At 40.4% G+C, this 20,769-nt stretch overlaps 1 protein-coding gene across 1 annotated transcript in view; it reads left to right on the forward strand.

Annotated features, from left to right (window-relative positions):
* The window catches only part of CNTNAP5 (contactin associated protein family member 5), a 297,497-nt gene that overhangs the window by 145,006 nt on the left and 131,722 nt on the right, over window positions 1-20,769 (forward strand). Inside the window, exons 8-10 of the mRNA XM_075093104.1 lie at window positions 6,651-6,915; window positions 9,544-9,693; window positions 10,810-10,981. Coding sequence (XP_074949205.1) covers window positions 6,651-6,915; window positions 9,544-9,693; window positions 10,810-10,981 — 587 coding nt within the window. The remainder of the gene's footprint in view (window positions 1-6,650; window positions 6,916-9,543; window positions 9,694-10,809; window positions 10,982-20,769) is intronic.

A 20,769-nucleotide genomic window follows, 5' to 3' on the forward strand; every position in this document is an offset into this window, starting at 1 on the left:
TGTGATGACCACAAGTGAAGCAAGTCTTTCGGGGAGACATACATATGCAGAAAAAAAGACAAGTTTTTGAGCAAACCAGCCCTTTTTGAGAGTCATCAGCCTACAGCAAATTATAGGTTAGAAACAATTGTTCAGAGTTTAATTTATTACATTATCTGGGTAGTCAAATTGAGTGAATAGGGCAGTTAGTACCTGCTGAGCAGAGGAGGATGTTTGAAGGTGGGAGGTGATAAGGCTGTTAGTCCCTGTAGGAGAGCAAGGGAGATGGCTAATCATTGTCATTGGAGTTAGCAGGGGATAAGGAAATAGGGGGAGAGAGTAATTTGCTGTAAAGCCAAGGCTTAAGTGTATTTTTTTTTTCCAGGGTCTTATTCCAATCGCTAAGGCCCTGGGAACTGCTTAGCACTTGGCTGCCTGGCATAACAGAAAGGGGCAAGCTGACCCCATCACAGTCGAGCCTGGATTGTGTGCAGTTCATACCAACCATTTAGGCTGGTGCTGTGCTATGATACACAGATGATTGGAATTTTAAGGAGGAAAATCTAATAAAACTAACAAAAAAAAAAAATTATAAGAATTTCTTTCTATGAACTTTTCTATTTTAACGTAGAGGTTGCTTTGTTTTCATCATCATCATCATAATAAAAATCTCCTCGCTGCTGTGTTTTGTTCCAGGTAATATAACCTAATAAGCTGTGGATCAATTTACTTTGAACTGGAACAAAAATTGGGCTTGGATTGTGCTAATTTGCCGGCTTGATCTAAGACATCTATCTTATTCTGTTCTGGCAAGGTGAATTTGAAAGGCTGGCTTCATTCCTGCTTGTTGTTCAAAGGAGGGAAAATATTAAGTGGTCTATATTTGTGTGTGTGTGTGTTTCCTCCTGTGCCTTTTTTCCCCTTTTCCTGTCTGATTTCCTGTATGATTTTTTTCTAGATAATCTCTATACTTGCTTCCATCTTTTGTCAGCGACTCTTAGTTATTGTACCATATAATGAAACAATAATGTACAGTTACTATGGGCATAAAAATGGTAAAATCCTTTGTTCCACTTCTGGCCAGTGACATAATCAGCTTAGGAGTCTGAGATAAAGAACAGCCAGAGATGTCTAACCAAGCACCTTACCCCTGATTCTGTCACAGTCACAATATTTCTGTTTTTTTCAAAGCTTTCTTTTCTGTTACTTTTTCCATGTAGGAACATTATCCTAACGGAAACGACTTAAGTCAATGTGACAAACAGTTAGCATTTTATTGACACACGCAATACCTAGAGTGAGAGAAGATAGGTCAGTTCTCTGTCATGGGGTGATTATCACAAAGGTATGTTAGTTTCAAGGGAGCTTCCAGATTTCTGTGATTAAATTTCACTCAGAGAAAGAGAAACCCACCTCAGTTTAGGAACTTCTCTTAAAGCATGAGCCCTTCTCTTGGGATTGACTGGTTCCTCACTCAGTGGACTAGTCCTAACTCAAGTAATACCATGTGTCTTGGAGCTCCCACATCCTGTCTGAAGACAATTTGCACCAGTATGTCAGTAGGCTGGGGCTGATATCTCACTTTGATTTGCTTTTCATTCAGTGCTTAGCAATGTCTTGATTTGAGAAGCGCTTGAAATCTATGTGGGTCTCCTGATATCTGTTCTACTTGAGACAGTAAATTTAAAAACAGGATTTGAAGAGACCTCTCCTGTTCTTAATATCCAGTTGCTCAGAGTTGAATGACAATCTTTCATCTTATGCTTTTAAAACTGCATTAGAGGTCACCTTTTTCCTCTGTTACTCTCTCTCCAAATTCATCTGCAACCTCAGTATCTTCACAGCTAGAAATAGTCCTCCAGTTTCCAAGCTGGAGATATTCTTGCCAGTTTACCCACATTTGTATCTCAGCCAGGCTTGGGGTTTTAGTCCCCTTACCTGTCATGCAAAATCTTCCTTTCTAATTCTCCACAGAAAACAAAATATTCTTTTTACTGGGTAGTATCCACAGAGTGATTAATGAGGAAAGTGAGTGCCTGCCCATTTGATGCTCCAACTCGCAGGTAGAATGAGAGCTCAGAAATACTCATTTATTGTTCTTCCTGTTCAAGCTGTGATCTTGGCCTGTATCCTTTGGTAGGCTAAATGTTGAGGATTTCAGTTCAGCTGTCAGTTTGAATAATTTCCCAAATACATGCTATTTTTGAATAGTATTCTGTGAGAATGAGGGGGGTGTATAAGAAACTTGTCACCAATTGCCCTGACCGTGGTGGTGTAGCAGTCTTCTGTATTCATTCAACAGTACATAATACTTCATGAAGAAAGGCCAGAAAAGACTGAAACGGTTCATTAAAGTTATACAGGTTTTATTGAAGTCCCACGGAAATCACTGGAAAGACTCCAGTCAGTTTTGGATGAGGCTTATGGCTCAGAGTATCTTCTGTGTAATCCACTTTTATCCTCATCACTTAGCAACCATGTTCTTCCATTCTCTTTTTAACAGGAAAGGCTCTGATTCTTTCTTAAAATGCTTTTCATTCAACATCTTGAGCACGAAACTTTGCAACTGTACTCTGCCTGCAGAAATCTGGGTGCTTGCACTCTTGTCTTGAGACAAATGTCACACAAGCAGTGAACAAATTGCAAGTATGTCCATTGCATTTCTTGGCTCAGAAGGTTCCTTTTGTAGGAACAGTAAGAACTCTTTTGGAAAGATTTCACTGCTTATTGGAGAAGTCATTAATGAGTCTGGAGATGATGGACTTGATGGAATTCTCAAATGCCACATGATAGGTGGAGTTTACAGCAGCTGGGTAGAGCTGAGCATCTCCTTTATTATCTCTAGGGATTAGACTCTTCTTATCCCATTTCCTAGCCAAAGAGCTTTTACTTTTCAGTTAAACAGCGTTCAGTTATAAAATCAAGTGTCTGCCAGAAGTCTTGCATGTACCCTGGAGAGTCCAGAACTGCTGCCAATTAAAGCAAAATGCTCCTGCTCAGATGCAGGTTTAGCGGGAGATGTTTACATTTCTGACTTAGACCTGCTGGAATAATTTGTTTGGGAATAATATTCAGTGCAAATTTAACTTTTTGTAATGTGAACCTATCTCACTTCAGTGGATGAACATTTTTCAAAGTAACCATTGTGTATTTCTTTTTCAAATTTTCATGCTATTGTCTCTAGGAAGGTAGGCAGCATTGATCAGTGTAAGGATGTCAGCAGCTATTGTTCATGTGTATTAACTACATCATCTGGTTTTGCTCTGGAATGCTGCTTTAAGAAAGTTTTTCCTTCCTAAGTGTGAGTCAGTTGAACTGATTTACATTGCTATGGCATCAATTGGTTTGTTTAACATTCTTTTCCCACATGTCCTGGCTAGATTTTAGCTCTGACTAAAATTAGCTATTGCCCCTTACAACATGAAGATCTCAATTCTCGAATAAGAATAACAAAAATACATTGTTAAAAGACCCCCACCCCCACCTGCAAAAGGCAAACACACCTCTTTTTTATCCTCCAAAATGTACTTTTAGTCCCATGTACGCACAATATTGCAGCACTGACTTTATGCATTCCCACCTGCTTGTTTTTGTGGCAGGTGGGATCACATCTGCTCTGCTTCAGTGTAGTCGATGGAGAGGCTACAGAGCCTGAAGTCTTACCTGGTTAAGTATGGGAAGAGAAGCATAGGTCCTGCCCATATGTCCCAGCATTGGCCATGGATTCAATCAGCAATCAACCGCTCCTGTCCCAGTACAAGACTTCTGTGTGGATCCCGGATGGCATGGATTGCTATCTAGTGTGAATGACTAGAGACTGTTGTTGAGTTTTTCAAGGGGTCACAGCAATCCATGAGTTTAGGACTAGTTGCATGTTCTGAGAACCTCATACCAAAAGCAGATTGAAATTTGACCTCATATTTGCACCCATGCATATGCATCAGGGATACTTTGCTACGGTGCTGCTGCAAACAGCTGAAAGCATATTGACTACACAGGGTCTTTACTGGCTTATTTTAAGGTCATCTGAAAGTTTGTTGTGCATTACAAACATGATTTTTTTCATCTCAGTGTTCACTTTCTCTGGCACCTTTAAGTCAGTCTAGGCATAGCTTGTTCTGCTGGTAAGTAAAATCTGCTTTTTGACAAAAGTTTTGAGACAGAATTCCTATCTGAATATTACAAATCTTCCCCTCTACAGTCTTGCATTTTGTTACAGCCTCCTCCTGCCAGTGAAGCAAATTAGATAATTGAGAGCTGACTCAGATAACGTTTCCTCCAAGTTCCGGTGTTATGTATGTATAAGATCTGTAAATGTCTTGCTGTTTTGTGTGGAGTTACTTGAATCGCTGTAAACATCTAAAATTCCAAGGAAAATTTGTCATTGACATTTTTAATGTCTAAACCCTTAAAAATCTCTACGTAAAGTTAACCATGTTTGTATACATCACTGCAGTTGACTGTCTTTATTTTGTGTAATTTGTCATGAATTCAATTGAAAATAGAGGTGGAAATACAACAACAACAATAACAAAAAAAATCCTGTGGTACCTCTTATGCAGGCAAAACCCAGCAGGCAGCAGAAACTTTTAAATGGTTGAGAGCAAATTTCTATTCTTCTTCCCACCTGACTAATATTCAGGTGAGTTTGGATAAGCTTTGGATTATATCTCAAAGCTCAATCTATCATGATATACCCACGGATACCTTTCGCCATTGCTAAATCTGGTATGTAGCATTCTGCACCTAACAGGTCAGGGAATACATAAATTGCTTGTTGTAGATATATATCTATTAAGGGTTGTTTCATCCAGTGGTAACTCAGTCTCTTTCTGTCACTTTATTTATTTTCCATTTTAAAATAAAGACTAGAAAAACATTTGAAAGTGATAGTTCCATCAGCTGTCTGAGATTTCAGAGAGGAATTCCCCAAGCACTATGCAACTTTCCTACAAATCCATCAAGTGCTGTTCATTATAATTATCCTGTTAGAGCGAGGTACCAGCTCTGATAAGAAGTGGTGCCATGAAGAAAGCCTTTTACTCTGATGTTTTTATGAGATTTAAGTTGGTATTTTACAAAGCAGCCTAGTTCAAAGCAAGCTGGCTGCAACAATTTCCTGGAGTGGCTTTGAAAGACATGGCTCCTTAAATGCATCCCAGCTTTATATATTGTTAAGGATTTATTACATGGCTTGAATGACCTGGTTGGGTAACCTACAATCACTGAACAAAATGGAGTCCGTTCGTCTACAAACTACTCTGCTACATGCTGATACAGATTCTGCTGACTGCATTGAATAAATGCGCTGCTTTTCTAGCCAAATAATGCCATTTATTTCAGGGTGGGATGACTGAGGTAATCAACTAAGTTTGGCATTGAAATGGTGTTGGATTTCACCACGCTTGCTGTGTATGTAATGGTTTAATAATTCCTCAGAATGCCCCATGGAAACCATGAGACCTAGAACTGGCCAGGAAATCTCACTATCGTTTCCTCCTACTATAAATAATGTAGTCAAGTGACTTTTTCTTTGAGTTTTCTTATGAATTTTGGAATAATTTCAGAATAGTTATTTTTATTTACTTAAGCTACTGTTATTAAGTGGACTTTTATTATTTGGAGTAGCATAGGGCTGTGTCACTCTGAGTAAAAGAAAACATAACCAGTAATGCTACTGCAAGTTATATATATAGAATATTTGAAATAAACCCAGGAAATTTGCCTCATGTTTCACCCTGTGTAGTAGATTCAAGTAGATGAGGGAGTTTTTACTTTTAAGGTTAAGTAGCGTTGCTGTATATTGGAAAAAAGTGCTGTAATTTATTGGCTACATTTGGGCTGATATTTAGAATAAATCTAGTCTGTTTGGTTGGATCCCTGTGCATTGAAGGATGGTTTGTTTCTTTCACTTGCAGCTTGCCTTGTTCACTCCCCTGTTGTCCCATCAGTGGGAGAGCCAATGCAGAACATTTGTATCACATCCCACAGCACATGAAGGCTCAAGTGGACTTGCTAGTGCTTCAGTGTCAGTTTCTGAAGTCAGCATAGATCCAAATGAGTTTGATTTTATTGACATAAAGCTAAACTTGGCCTTGAAATGGGGGGTACTGGGAAACACAAAGCAGATTTGGCCATGTGGAGATGGTCTGTCTGGGCTACCAAACGAGCCCTTTTGTACCAGGCATGGTCTTGATATGGGGCATTTGGACATGTTTCAATCTTTCTAAGAGCTGAGGTTTTGATTTTTGATACCCCCCTCTATTTAGGGTTAAAGTAAAATTTTGAAGTCAGATGTGTTTTCTGAGAATGGACAGATGCATTTCCTGACAGAATCACGGAATCACAGAATGGTAGGGGTTGGAAGGGACCTCTGGAGATCATCTTGTCCAACCCCCCTACTTGAGCAGGCACCCCTAAAGCAGGGGGCACAGGAACGCATCCAGGCAGGTTTTGAATGTCTCCAGGGAAGGAGACTCCACAGCCTCCCTGGGCAGCCTGTGCCACTGCTCTGGCACCCTCAAACGAGTTCTAAACGTTTGTGCCTGAATAACAATACCTATTTCAGTCTTGAGGCCATTAGGAATCCAATTATCTTATTTAACTATGGATGTTTTGGGATGACCAAATAAAAATTGTCATTGATTATGTTTGATTTTTACTATTTGCAGGGGAACGTGACCTTTTTCTGCTCAGAACCACAAATTGTTCCGATCACCTTTGTCAGTGCCAGTCAAAGCTACTTGCTACTACCCGGCACTCCTCAAATTGATGGTTTGTCAGTCAGCTTCCAGTTTCGAACATGGAATAAAGACGGCTTACTTCTGTTCACTGAATTGTCTGAAAATTCGGGACCTCTCTTGGTTTACCTTCATAGTGGGAGATTGACACTACTTATTCAGAAAGAGACTGAGAACCCAGTGGAAATCAGTGAAGGTACTTTAGTTTTGTTTACTCTCATCTGTCCCCCTTTAAAGTACAAAGGTCCAACCCCACAGGATGAAAGGATGGTGAAACAAGGAAGCACCAAATCTTCCTTTCCCTTTTCGAATTTTCTCTCATTTTCCAGTAGTAGAACCACTCTGTGCAGCTTAAGGCAGGTCTAAGCAGGGAAAGCTGGCATCCTGAGACCTCCAAACTCAATGTACCTGACAATTAGCTCAGCTTCTGTGTTCTTAAACAGTCACGCTAAATTTTCTTCGGTCAGGTCACATGAAGACCTTGTTTCCCATCCTCAGATTGTGCTGGAGTCAGCTGGGAGCCAGCTCAGCCACTGCACCATTCCCCAGCACAAGCTAAAGCAGCCTCAGAGCTGATTTTTTTCCCATGACTGCAGCTTTATACTCTCCCTTTACACTACACTCAGAAGAGAGACTGGCTATAGGCTTCCTCTCCTCCCAGTCCCTCATTGGCCTCCTTAGCCAGTTTGCAAGTTGCTTTGTGCAGCTGCAAGATGCAAGAAGGCAAAATGGTGCTGCATCTCTGACCTAAAATTCAGGGGAAATTGCTTGTAAATGCTTACCAGAACAGCTATTCATTGGCTCCCAGAGACAAGAGGGAAATAATTTCAGAATGTGCAGCAGAGGCAGGGCCAGAGTGGCCCAGCTGCCATCCCAGTGTGACCTATATAAGCCATACTGGCATACGAAACAGAAATGGGCTTAGCCCAGGGTCTCTGCACATCCCTTGCTGCTCTACAGCCATGCTGGGTGCGAGACTGGGAAATTAATTTTCTGTGTAGGTTGAATACCCAGTTTCCAAAGGTGAGTAGGTAATAGGCTGATAGAATTTAAATGGAACTAAATAATAATATTTTCTAGAAGAACAGCTGTTTAAAAATATGTAATATAAAAATATTCCCAGTACAGACTAAAAGAGGGCAGATGTGTCTATTAAAAGAAGGAGAGATAAAATCTGACAGAGTTGTCAAAGCAGAGCTGTTCCATATGAGTGTTTCATTCCCCTTTATGACAGAAAATGAGGCAGCCTTGCATCTATCCTTATTCATGTAGATCGCTACAGCCTTGGCTTGCTGCAATTGAATGCTGAAAACTGAGTTTCCAGCCTTTATTGCAGTCCTAATTAAATTGTTGACAAAGCTGAGACAATGTCAATATTTGGTTGGGTATATTTGTTTTTATGTAGTTCTGAAATCATGAACCTGAGCCCAGTCTTTGGTGCTATCCAAAACATTGCTAAACTGCCTACTTACACATGGAAAATGTGCAGAACTTGCAAGTGTCATGTTCTGCAGATATCAGGTACTCACAATAAACTCATGCTTGCTCAAGAATGGACATACTTTTGCCCCAAACGGGACCTATTTTGTTTTGACATCTTTTAAGCTTCAACAAGATATTTCCTTTCAAAATGGACTTGTAGTTGAAAAATCATCCATTTTTGCCTGGAAGCCAGCTTCTTATTCTATGGAAATTGTGCATACGTTAACAGCCATTGCTGTGGAAATTGTCTCACTTTCAAATTCATAATGAAATGGCTTTTCATACACATAACACCCACAATTTTTTTTATTTTGTTTTGAACTGTTCTCACACCTCTTTGTGTCACTAAAAGCTCGTTTGTTTCTTCTGAAAGCTACATTAATGAAAAATATTCCATTAGGGAGGGGAGTAAATACTAGTTGTCTGTGCCTGGTCTCAGTGACTCCAGCCTAATGGTAGCAATATTTAGAGCTGTAATTAGGTTACTTTTGATCTGTGCCACTGCGTGTGAGCTCAGAAGCTTGCCCACTGATTTTCATGGCTGTCAATATAGATGATACAGAGTTTCTTTGTAGCTGTGTGGTGCTATTTCAAGAGCCAGGAGATGCAATACTGATTTTTAAAATAAGGAAACAGAGGTTATTTTGCACTTTGCACAAGTGTCTAGAAGAGAAAGAGACTATACAGTACCACAGTCTCTTGTGTACCTTCATAGGTTGCTGGTCAGAGCAACAATCCCTACTCTCACAAGACCCATGTTGAAATCTAGTATAGAAAGGCTTGGTACATCCATCAATAAGACTGCATGCTTAGTGCTGGGGGGTTTTAAGGAACAGAAATCCTACTGGTACCTACTGGAGTTTGTCAGGTTTCATATTGGAGCCTGAGACAATGTGTGACCATCTCACTGAATCTAATAATCTCTGATCTCATGTATGTGTTTAGAACCAGAAGCTCAACAGAGATCTCCTCTGCGTGCTCCTGTGAGCTATAAGCGTTTTCCAACAGACTGAAAATAAGACAAGCACACACAAAATGGTAATAATGTGCTACCAGAAAGGCAAAGGTCCCTTCTAGCTTGCTGAATGCCTGCAGTACCAGAAACAGGTTAGGTAAAAATGTGAGATGATATGCTTAAATACTCTCAAAAGTTGTGTCTTTCTTGGGCCTTTTCTTCTACGCCAGTTTTTTCCCAGAGGTAATGAGCTCTTTTCAGCTGCCAGTTTTCCCTGTTTTGGGGTCAGCTGCACATTTGTGGTCACAAGTTGGAAACAAATGGGGGTTTGAAGAACTAAGTTGTCTCCTGTATCTTTTTTCACTCTTTGTACTTGTTTTTTGGCAGGCACCAATCTCCACGATGGGCTTTGGCATTCTGTTAACATCAATGCCAGAAGACATCGCATTACCCTGACACTGGATAACAATGCTGCCACTGCTAGCCATGCAACCACTGTCTCAAGGATCTACTCTGGGAACAGCTACTATTTTGGAGGTAGGTTGTTTCAAACAGATGTAGGACAAGTTTTCATAATGCAGATCCTCAGGTGTTCACAATTGATGTCTCCCCAGATGCACTCTGCAGCTAAGAGCAAATGTTGTAATAACTGATTTTAGACCCCTAGTTGAGTTGTAGTGCATACAACACTATGGGAAGATTAAAGATCAACCCTGACAGAGAGAGAATAAGCAGAACTGCTAACATAGCTATAAAAGTGGACCACTGGTAGTGGTAACCAATGGTTCCTACGTCTAGCTGGAAAAACATGCAAAAGCTACATAGCTGTATTAGCCACAAGTGGGTTTTTTTTCTCCTCTAGTTGAAAGGCCTGGGGATTATTAGTGTTATTAATATTCCTGTAGATATCCCTGTCCTGATGAGGCTCAGTGACTTTAGACTTCAGAGCGTAATTGACATATGACTCAGCTCTGCAAAGGTATTTAGGTACTGTGCTCTCATGGAAATGAATGTAGGTTTAGCTCAATATTTAAAATGGAAAGAACAGTCTTGAAAAATACTAGCTTCTGCTTTTTGGGGTGGAAGCATGAATTTAGATTAAGGGACTGTCATCAACTCTTTTTATCTAATATATGTCTGTGTAGTGCTTACCGCAGTGAGGCTCTGATCTTGATGAACCTTCTGGATATAGCACTAAGTGAGGATGCGCAGCAGGCCTTGGATCTCAAAGCTGGCCAAATACTGAGGAAGCTCAGATATAAATATTTTTCTTGCTTGATGTCCTTTTACTCTGTGGATTGCTTCAGTAGCAGAATTTAACCAAGAATGATTTTACAATTTGCACAGCTTTTTTACAGGAGTCAGTTGCTATCAACTGCAGAGTGTAAAGGAGATGGAAAAAAATCCACATTTTGATTTTGCTTAGCACACGTGAAAACCACTCTGACGTTTCCAGTGACTGCTCTCTTTTTTTTTTTTCCCTCTTTTTTTACTTTTTTTTTTCTTACTGAAGGATTTATAACAGAAAAAGTTGCATAGCACAAGGAAAGAAAACACTTGGAATAATGAGCCTCTGAGTTCTTGCATTAGGAAATCCCAGCAGAAATAGATGAACATTCCAGTATTCTTCTCTGCCTCTTCTCTTTCCCACAGGGTGCCCTGACAATTTCACCGATTCCCAATGTTTAAATCCCACTACTGCTTTTCAGGGCTGTATGAGGCTCATCTTTATTGATAACCAGCCCAAGGACCTCATTTTAGTTCAGCAAGGCTCCCTGGGGAATTTTAGTGATTTACACGTTGATCTGTGTGGCATCAAAGACAGGTAATTTTTGTTTCCTCCTTCTTGTATTTGTTCTTTTTTTCATCCTAGTTGGTTTATAAATACAGGTTGCATTAAATGAAAATTCTAATCTGCCAACATTAAGGGTATTAGGCATAATAGAGGTACTAATAGAAAATACGACAGCAAAGATAGGAGGACTGGAGGGGAAATGGTTTCAATTACATGAGGCTCTCTTCACATGGACTTGTAGGAAATAGAGTATGCAAATTCAATCAAACTACAGATTGGTGAAAGGATTAAATTTTATGCATAAACAACATTTGATTGCTTTGAAGTTTTAGAGGCAAATGAAAGAGGAGGAAAAATTATTTGATTCATCAGGACATGTCATCCCCTTAATATACTAGCTGTTTTTGCTTAAGTAGATCATTTACAATTTTTCTTGTTAGACGTTGCAGCGTAGCATGTTTATAATGAAGTTATGGTATACCTCATGCAACATACTGCCCATTCAGTAGGACAATGTAATGATGAAACGTCTGTATCTACCAGAGACACATTTCAATTTAAATATTGATCTGAATCCCTCCTAAGCTGAAACCTGACAGGAAACCCAGATTTTCTTATAAAGAGTAGAGATGAAATAAGCAACGTTTTTTTAAGTATTTCATAATTTCTACTTTGCTTCCTATAGATTTTTAGTGTCTAAATATTTCTGAATTATTTCTGCAAATGGGTACTTTGAAGTTAGTATGTGTCATAATAGGCTCTGATTTTTGGCTTATTTTAAATCTAGCTAAGTTCTAAGAAATGGGAATGGAATTGCCGGAAATTTCATGCACTTCAATAGTTAAGGGAGTGGAGTAGTAAGGTTATTTTGAAAATGCGTTAGGAGCTTAAGCTTTTAACGTATTTTTTTTTTTAGACATGTTGCTTAGAAAGGTGGAGCTGAAGGCCAATCTCCATTATTGTTTACTGTAGGAGGGGGTCAGCCTGATGGAGCTGCAATCCTTTGAAAAGTGGGCAAAACCTCTATTATGTGAGACCTTTGTGCTCATCTTTGTATGGTCATGTTTGTTAACTTGTATGGAGAAAATACTGACTTTGGTCATCAAAACTGCCTCCATGTTTAACGATGACTGAATTCAGGGGGATATGAATTTCACACTTGGTGTGCCTGAAGCAGTAGATGGAATTGATTTGAGTAAGTTACAAAAGTTGTTCAAAGATTCATGGGGTAAAGTACTGCTGGTATGGTACTGAAGTCAGGAGTAGTCATAGCAGCAAGGGACAATTGGAGAGAGGGATGAAAGTAAAACAAAATGAATACAGAAAACACAGACAAAAGGCAAATCCTTTGTATTATTTTGCCAACACAATTGATCCTAAGCCAGTGCATACCTGGGGAAAGACTGAACAAGAAAGTATTAGTGGAGTGTGTTCCTTCTAATCATCTTTGAAAGTTTTAGATTCTACAAGCCTATATTACGGCATAAGTGGTTAGAACAAGCTATAGATGGAAAGTTTGGGTGAACAGGAGATGTGAATTCAAATCCAAAGACTGCATTGGTGTCTAGTAGGCATGGTGTACCCTTGAGTATGTTTCCAAATCTCATTCAAATTGGTTCATTGTACAAAATGTCTGACACTTCCAGTCACTGTAATTCAACTGGTCACTGTAGTTCAACTAGTGCTCCGTATTGCAGCAGCTCTGGACTTATAAGAAAGTTGGGGTCTGGCTCCAGGCGTGCAGTATTCAGCTGCTCACTCTCTCTGTATAAGGAGTGTTAAAAATCTGTAAAAGTGTCTCCTCCAAGAAATGAGATCTCCCCTTTCTTAATGATAAGATTTATTGCTGTGTGCAGTGTAAAGCACATGTTTTTGTGATTTTAAAGCATGTGGGAATTTTGTAGCTTAATTAACATGTAAATGGGACATTTGTCTTAGTTATCTAAGCAAAAAACCTCTTTTGAGAAATATGCCTCTGTTTAGAAAGCAGTTCATTCGTTACAGGCTTGTGGGCCAAGCTCATTCAGACCTGGGCTCTGAAAGCAGTGGTTAGGCAGCTCACTGCAACTTGTGCCTGCTATTAAAAAGAAAATTAATGACTTTGTTTTGAAAGATGGTACTGGGGACTACTATTGATGTCGGCAGTATGTTTTTGAGAGAGAAACTAGCTGCATAAGCCTGTTACACACACACACTCTCGCTCTCGCTCTCTGGGATTCCCTGTATAAAGTGATGAGCCTCCATTAATTTAAATCAAGCCATCTGAGGGACTAAGCCTTAAAATCTCATCATCTCTCATCTCTAGTATTTGAACTATATGTGTGCTCGGGTGAACTTGGCATGAATGCTTTCTGTCTCCCTGTATTTGTTATTTCCATCCTTCAGTAACTATTTCTCAGGAAATAAATGCCCTGTTACTAGCTGAGCTATTGGGGAGTACACACAAAAATTGGGGATATCCATAGAAATATACAGTGTTTTTTACCTTCTTTCCAGTTGGTGGCTGTGGAGACAATGACAAGTGAAGATGCTTTTGGGGACACAAGTGAACTTGACCCCATTACTGACCCTGCTTTGAGCAGAGTGGTTTATCAAGAGACTTCCAGATGCTCCTTGCAGCCTCAGTGATCCTATGAACAAGGCCACCCAGTAGCTGCTCTGATCCTGGCTGAGTGAGCAGTTCAAGACGTATCTGCAGCAGCTGGGATTAGCAGATAACATGCAGAAAATTCATGTCTTCTGTGCTTTCAGTAGGGCGTTAAGATGTTGTACAGTCTGGAGTTGAACACAGCGATATAGGCTGTCCCAATGATGGGAGAAGGCTAGTTAGCACCATTTGGGGTTAAGAGACCGCTTGTCTCTAGCTCTCAGCAGCTGCAGAACCAGAACACTGATGTTCCTACTGCTGCATTTCAAGTTGTCTCTGATTTGCCGTCCCCTTGTACGGTACCTACATGTTGTCCTTTGGTGATGCATCCTGTGCAAGGAGAGGCATCCCCGATCTGTTCATATCAGAGCTGTGTCTGCTCCACAAGCCCTGCAAAGTAGTGCCGTATTCCCTCTTCACCTCCAAGAAAAAGCTGTTCCTGTGAACTGTTCCCAATGCCTTGTGAAACAGCAAAGTAGAAGCAGTAGGAGGAAGCATTTTTTTCCTACAGCAATGTGTTTGTAGGACTTTTGGCATTATCCCCACTGCCTGCCTGCTGTTAATCCAGCTAACCATTTTTTAAAAAATTTGTTTGTAGTAAATATATTTGCTGTGGTTGTCCAAATACACAGATTACTCAGTCTTTTCTGAGGATGTTGCCAAAGTGTGGTGCTTACACTGCTCCTGTTATGAAGTGTTAGAGGTCATAGCTGCCTGCAGTGCATTAATCCCTATTCCAATGAGAGGTAAAGAAAAAAAAATGAGACAATATCCTGTTAAGCTATAGACCTCCATATTTAAAAGGAAGTGATTTAGTTGTATTCCTCTTTGTTGTTGCTTTTTCAGGATTTCTGCTTGGTTAGGAGTGAAGGTACACATCAGGGGTTGTTTGCTTTACACTGAATTAATAAGTCAGAAAATACAGTTCTTACAGCATGCTGGCATTTCCCCTCTATGGCATGGTACAGAGCAGAAAGTAACAAGGCAGAGATGTCTGGAAGTGAAGGTGCCATAAAGTCTTTGAATTCAGAGACTTTTGCTGGGGAGGGAAAGAGATATCTATGCAGTCTTTTGCATCAGTACATGTACTATGTTGACCATATCTGACCAAAAGTCATCTGGCATAGGCCCAAACAAATAAATGCAGACTCTCTTTGAATTTATTTTCAGTTCAGAGTGATACAGATTAAGATCATGGCTACAGGAATGGAACAGCCTGCACTCCTGGTGTTTTGCACTGTAAGTGTTTTTTGGGGAAGGGAGGTATCTTCAGGGGGTGACATATTAGACCTAAAAGCTTCCAGGGGAAAGCCAGAGCAGTAAGAAAATCTAACGAGAACAGAACAATGTTTTCTGTCTTTGGCCCTCCCTCTGTAGGGGGGGATGTCAGTGTCAAAGGATGGGGAGGTAGCAAGCAGCATAAAATATTAATTTGCTTCTTATAGATGCTGTAAGTCAGAAGGGATTCACTCCCACTAAGTCTCTAGCTTTTAAGTGTATGGCCAGGCTCCTCATCCTTCACCTGCAGGTAGTTTTAGGAGCTTTACAGACACAAGCTGGAAAGACTTTCCTACGTACTTCTGGCTTAGAGAAAAAGGGGAGAAGGAGCAACACTTTCTACTCATTTATCACTCCCCTGATTTGATTTTTGGTCCTAAAAATGCATTATTTATTTTTACAACTGCAGAATGAAGCTCTGTGATTGCAGAATTTATTGCCCTGTTTTTTCTTGAGATTTCTTCTTCACAGGTTCTGTGGTATCTAGAATGATGGTTCAGCTGAGGCTGTGTATTTTCCTTTGATGAACAGTAACTTGATTCCCTTCTGCTTGGCTTCCTATTTTCATGAGATCTTGTGACTTCTTGGGTTTGAGATGTCTGTCCCTCTTTCAGATCTGATCAAAGTGAGGGTTAGAATTTTGTAAGCTGTTAGGAGGAGGCGGGGACTGAGGCACTGGATAACAGTGGGAACAAACATCTTACCCTTAGTAAATCAAGCTAACAACTGTGTGTTGATCCCTTTACAACTTCTATTTCAATTGCTAAAACATGAAATGCAAATCCAGTTGGATGTATTCACTGACCTCAGCCTTGTCCTGACCAGCCCTTTTCAAGAAGTACATCGTCTCTGGGCCACTCAGAGGTAGTGCTGTGTGCAGCTCTGACTATCAGAGCCTGTCATTCAGGCCTCACGGCTGTGTCTAAAACTGGCATTCTGTTCTTTTGTGTGCCACAAACTGTTCTCTACAAGGAGAGATTAAATAGTCTAGGACTCTCCAGCCTAGAGAAGAGAGAGCTAGGCGGGTTTGTTCGATGAGGAGCAGCATGAAAGAGGTGAATAATAAACAAGAAATGGCTGTTTCTCACAAATTCACAGCATCAAATTGGATGTTGTTACATTCTGTAGAGGTCAAATATAAAGGAAAAGGCCAGTAAGGCGTACATGAATCCATAAACCACAGATTACTGGAAGCTGACAAATTGTTCAGTGGGATGCTCTTAAACTTATTGCATCAGCATCTTTGCTGTGACACTGTCAGAGTAAGGAAATTGGAGGAGATGCACTGATTATCTGAAGCAAAGTCTGGAGGGAGGTGATAGTCTTAAGACTAGGAAGCCCAAGTTCCTTATAGTTTTAAATATATCCTTTTCACTGTGGGCAGCTATTTGTACCTCCATTGTTCAAAACCAAACTACATTTTGTCATAGCTGTTCTAATCTCAAAATATGTTGGAATCTGACTGTGAATTTTGCTAAGTATTAATTCTTTCTGCGCTGTGTTTTCTCTTCCTATGTGGTAGTGGAATAGTGGGTGTGTGGGTCGGTCTGTGTGTGGGCAAATAGTGGAAGGCATAGCCTGGGGAAATTCAGGCAGCCTCTCATTTAAAAAAATAAATGAAATGGGTAGGAAAACAAATATGCAGATGCTGAGAACTTGGCCACGCTGCTGAGAAGCTCTGGGATTTCCCGTTCAGCAATTGGCTGGAATGACAGATTTTGGGACTAGAAATACTAGCTCCAGTCCTGAAGCTGAGTTGGTTGTTTGCTGTAGTTGGCATCCCGTTCGGATAATAGATGCAGGAATGTGGGCTCAAGAGATATTGCAGCTCAGGAGTTGCCATGGATATATAGGAAAATGTGCCAGAAAATCATTAAACCTCAGTCCAGAAACACTGTGGATTTCCAGCCCTTCATCATACAGCACAGATGCTCCCTTTGGGCTGAGCTAGGCTGCCTGCTCTTACAGCAGATGGACCCCTGGAATGCAGCAGCAAAGGCGGCGTTGTTGCCTGCAGCCTGAAGGCATGGATTGATTAATCTCATCCACTTCTTGCATGCAGTGGGACAAACTGTTTTGCAACGTTAGTCACAGAGAAGAAAATTCCATTTATGGGAGTTCTTGCACTCCTTGTGTACACAAAGAGGTAAGATCTGGTGTGGTTTCCCCTCCCAGCTCCTTCAAACTCTGTAAAGAGAAGTGCTTAGGAGGCATTGCAGTTGGGATAGTTTGTGCCAAACAGCTGTTGTAAGGGGAAAACTGGTCTTGTTTTCCTTTGACTTTACACCTCTCATGGAAATAGTCTCCTTCACCCCTCAAGGTGTTGCTAGACAAATGGTTGCTTCCACCAGACTTTTGAGACACATCCTTAGGTGTGTCACATAATTAATGATTACGTTGGTTAAATTAATGCTTACATTGGTTAAATTAATGCTTTTGCATTCCTCACCCACATCACAAAGGATGTGATATTTAAATTGGCTATTGACAGAGAAAACTCTGTTAAAGAGCCTGAAATTTCGTATGATTTTGCTATTTCCACGAGGGCTGAAATAACTTGAAACTGTTGACTTTTTGGTAGCAAGGTTTACCCGGACAGAGGTAGGGCTAAAGCAGGTGCAGAAGCATGGTGTTGTACACCCATTATTTTATTGTCATAAGTTTTATACACCATTTGTGTTTGTGTTGTATATGAGAACTAGGTAGTCTTGGGATTAAGAAGGTCGTTTATGTGTTGAACCTGTCATTGTTCGTAAGTGAACTATGAGGGTAGTCAGAGCCTGCTTTCCTTTAGGCTCAGATTCGCGTGAATGCATAGATAAATGCATGCATTTCTCTCCCTGTCTGCAACTCCTACGGTACTTAAACCTGATTGCTGCAGTTCGTGTTGATTTTGTGCTGATGAAGCTTTGACTGGGTTGTCCTATTTTTACTTGGCTGGCACTCTGCCCTCAGTATAGCAAATACTGACAGTACTTGTCAAGGACAACACTGGGAACTTCAGTTCCCTTAAGTGACCTGGGCAGGGGAGGAAGGAAAAGAAAAAATATCCACGTTGAATCCATCTTGGCAGATGGACGGGTGGTGCATCTGTCAGGACATCCTGGGAATTCCAGAGATCTGCAATGAGGAACACAAACCTAACCTCAGATATTTTCTTATGAATCCTGGCAGTGTTTCATCTCTGTAGCGTCAGCGGGCAGACACAAACACACACTGGTATTGCTGTCCTTATTAAACAAAGATTCATCTGCATATTCCAACTCTCCTAGCAAATACAAATGGAGAGAGCAGCATGTGGTATACATAATAATCACTGCAATGGAATTGGCATTAACAGCTTACCTCATTAGGGAGAAGCATACTGAGTTGATTCATGAGTTTTCTTTCGTGTACTACTGGAGTTATGGAGCACAAATAACATCCTTAGTCGCTATCCTTTTATCCCTGCCCTGTTTTATCTCTGAAAATTCTTCATAATGTTTGCTAAATAAATTAGCTTAAAGTGTTATTTTTTCTTGTTTCACAGAGCTGACCTTTTAAATCCTGCTTTACACCTACTTCTTTTGCAGATTTCATTAGATTTTACTATCAATTTTTACTTGTAAGAAATAATAATTTTTTACTTTTTCCTTCTTTTCTTTTAGTACTGAACGTAACATTGCTTCATGTGTTGTACTGTCAAAATGGACCTTTGGGAAATTAATTACTATTGCAGGTGAAGGGTGTTAGAGTAAATCTGATGAAAGCACAGTCTCTTTTTGCATTTCCCAAATCTCCTCTAAGGTTTAATGTATGCCCTGCAGCAGAAGCCAAACTTTATATAATTCCTCCCCCCCGGCCCCAAAGTTGGCCATGGAAATGAGAAAATATCCTGGCTAATTATGCCCAGTGAGTTTTAATTTTATTTATTACAATCCCAGGCTGGGATTGAAAAAGCAAACACTTAATATTGCATTCACCCCCACATAAATACCTGCAGTGCATTGTAGAAGGAATTAAAAAAATAAACCAACCTGGATCATTTGGTATCCATTCTTTTCATTCTCACTAGTATTTTTATTTTCAATATATGATGTCTTTTCTGTAGAAATGATAATTATTTTATGTCATGGTTTAACCCCAGCCAGCAACTGAGCACAACACAGCCACTAACTCACTCTCGTGAGTGGGATGGGGGAGAGAATTGGAAGAGTACAAGTGAGAAAACTTGTGGGTTGAAATAAGAACAGTTTAATAATTGAAATAAAATCAAAGGAGAGTAATAATAATAATATATGAAGGAAGTGATGCACAGTGCAGTTGCTCACCACCTGCCCACCAATGCCCAGCTGTCCCTGAGCAGTAGCCCCCAAGCCACCTTTCCTCTATATATGATGGGCATGAAGTCACATGGTATGGGATATCCCTTTGGCCAGTTTGGGTCAGCTGTCCTGACAGTGTCCCCTCCCAGTATCTTGTGCATCTCCAGCCTTCTCAGTCAGTATAACATGAGAAGCTGAAAAGTCCTTTTTTTAGTGTAAGCACTACTTAGCAACAACTAAAACATCAGTGGGTTATCAACATTATTCTCATACTAAATCCAAAACACAGGACTGTACCAGCAACTAGGAAGAAAATTAACTCTATCCCAGCTGAAACCAGGACAATATTCCTCATTATTTTCTTTCTGTGAAAAGTCCTCTTATTGTTGGTTCTCGGTTTTATAGCAGTGAGTTGGATGTTTTTAGATCACATTCCTTGAATTTGGATAGTGATCAAAACTGGGACCAGTTGAAGTTAAAAGAAGGGATGTCACATGTTCACTTTTAAAACATTTTTGATTTTGGGTAAATCCCAAACTAGATTTGAATATTGCAAAGCAATTAAACTGCACACCTTCAGACGCTGGAATACCTGGATGTTTTTCTAGAATTGTGCCATTAGATGCTATATCCAGGAGGGACTGTCTTGGATAGTCATGTGGATAGGATAGTCCAGGTTTAGTTCCTCTGGTCTTTTATGTCACCTTAAAAAGGTCATTTCAGTCCTGTGAGTGATTATTTTCCCCTTCACCTTTTGTCTCTCATGCCCGTTTCAAACACAGGCTCTGGTGGATGTGTTTACAAATAGCATAAGTACACTGAAGCTTCAGGTATACTTTCAGTTCCTATTTTAATGAAAGAAATTGTGGACAGCCTTTCAGAAAGTTTCCATTCCTTGTAAAACACTGACAATTTGCATTGTGATTGAGCAGCAAAAATTACAATTTTGTTAGAAATGGCCTTTTTTTCCATCAAATTGTTCTTAAATTATTATTATTTTTCCACTTTCTCGGTACTAAAAACAAAGCAAAACACTGGAAATGATGTAGAAATGGAATCACAGAATGGTAGGGGTTGGAAAAGAAATGTGGAGATCATCTCATCCAACCCCCCTGCTTGAGCAGGCACACCTAAAGCAGGGGGCACAGGAACATGTCCAGGTGGGTTTTCAATATTTCCAGAGAAGGAGACACCACAACCTCCCTGGGCAACCTGTGCCACTGCTCTGGCACCTCACAGGAAGAAGTTTTTCCTCATATTCAGCTGAAACTTCTTGTGTTCCAACTTGTGCCCGTTGCCCCTTCTCCGGTCGTTGGGCACCCCTGGGAAGAGTCTGGCCCCATCCTTTTGACACCCACCCTTCAGATACTTACAAGCATTGATGAAATCCCCCCTCAGTCTTCTCTTCTCCAGGCTGAACAAAGCCAGGTGTCTCAGCCTTTCCTCATAAGGGAGATGCTCCAGTCCCTGATCATCTTGGTAGCTCTCTGCCGGACTCTCTCTAGTAGTTCCCTGTCTTTCTTGAACTGGGGGGGCCCAACACTGGACACAGCACTCCAAATGTGGCCTCACTAGGGCAGGGTAGAGGG

This window comes from Phalacrocorax aristotelis, chromosome 5 (genome assembly GCF_949628215.1).
Source record: "Phalacrocorax aristotelis chromosome 5, bGulAri2.1, whole genome shotgun sequence".
In the NCBI taxonomy this organism is placed as follows: domain Eukaryota; kingdom Metazoa; phylum Chordata; class Aves; order Suliformes; family Phalacrocoracidae; genus Phalacrocorax; species Phalacrocorax aristotelis.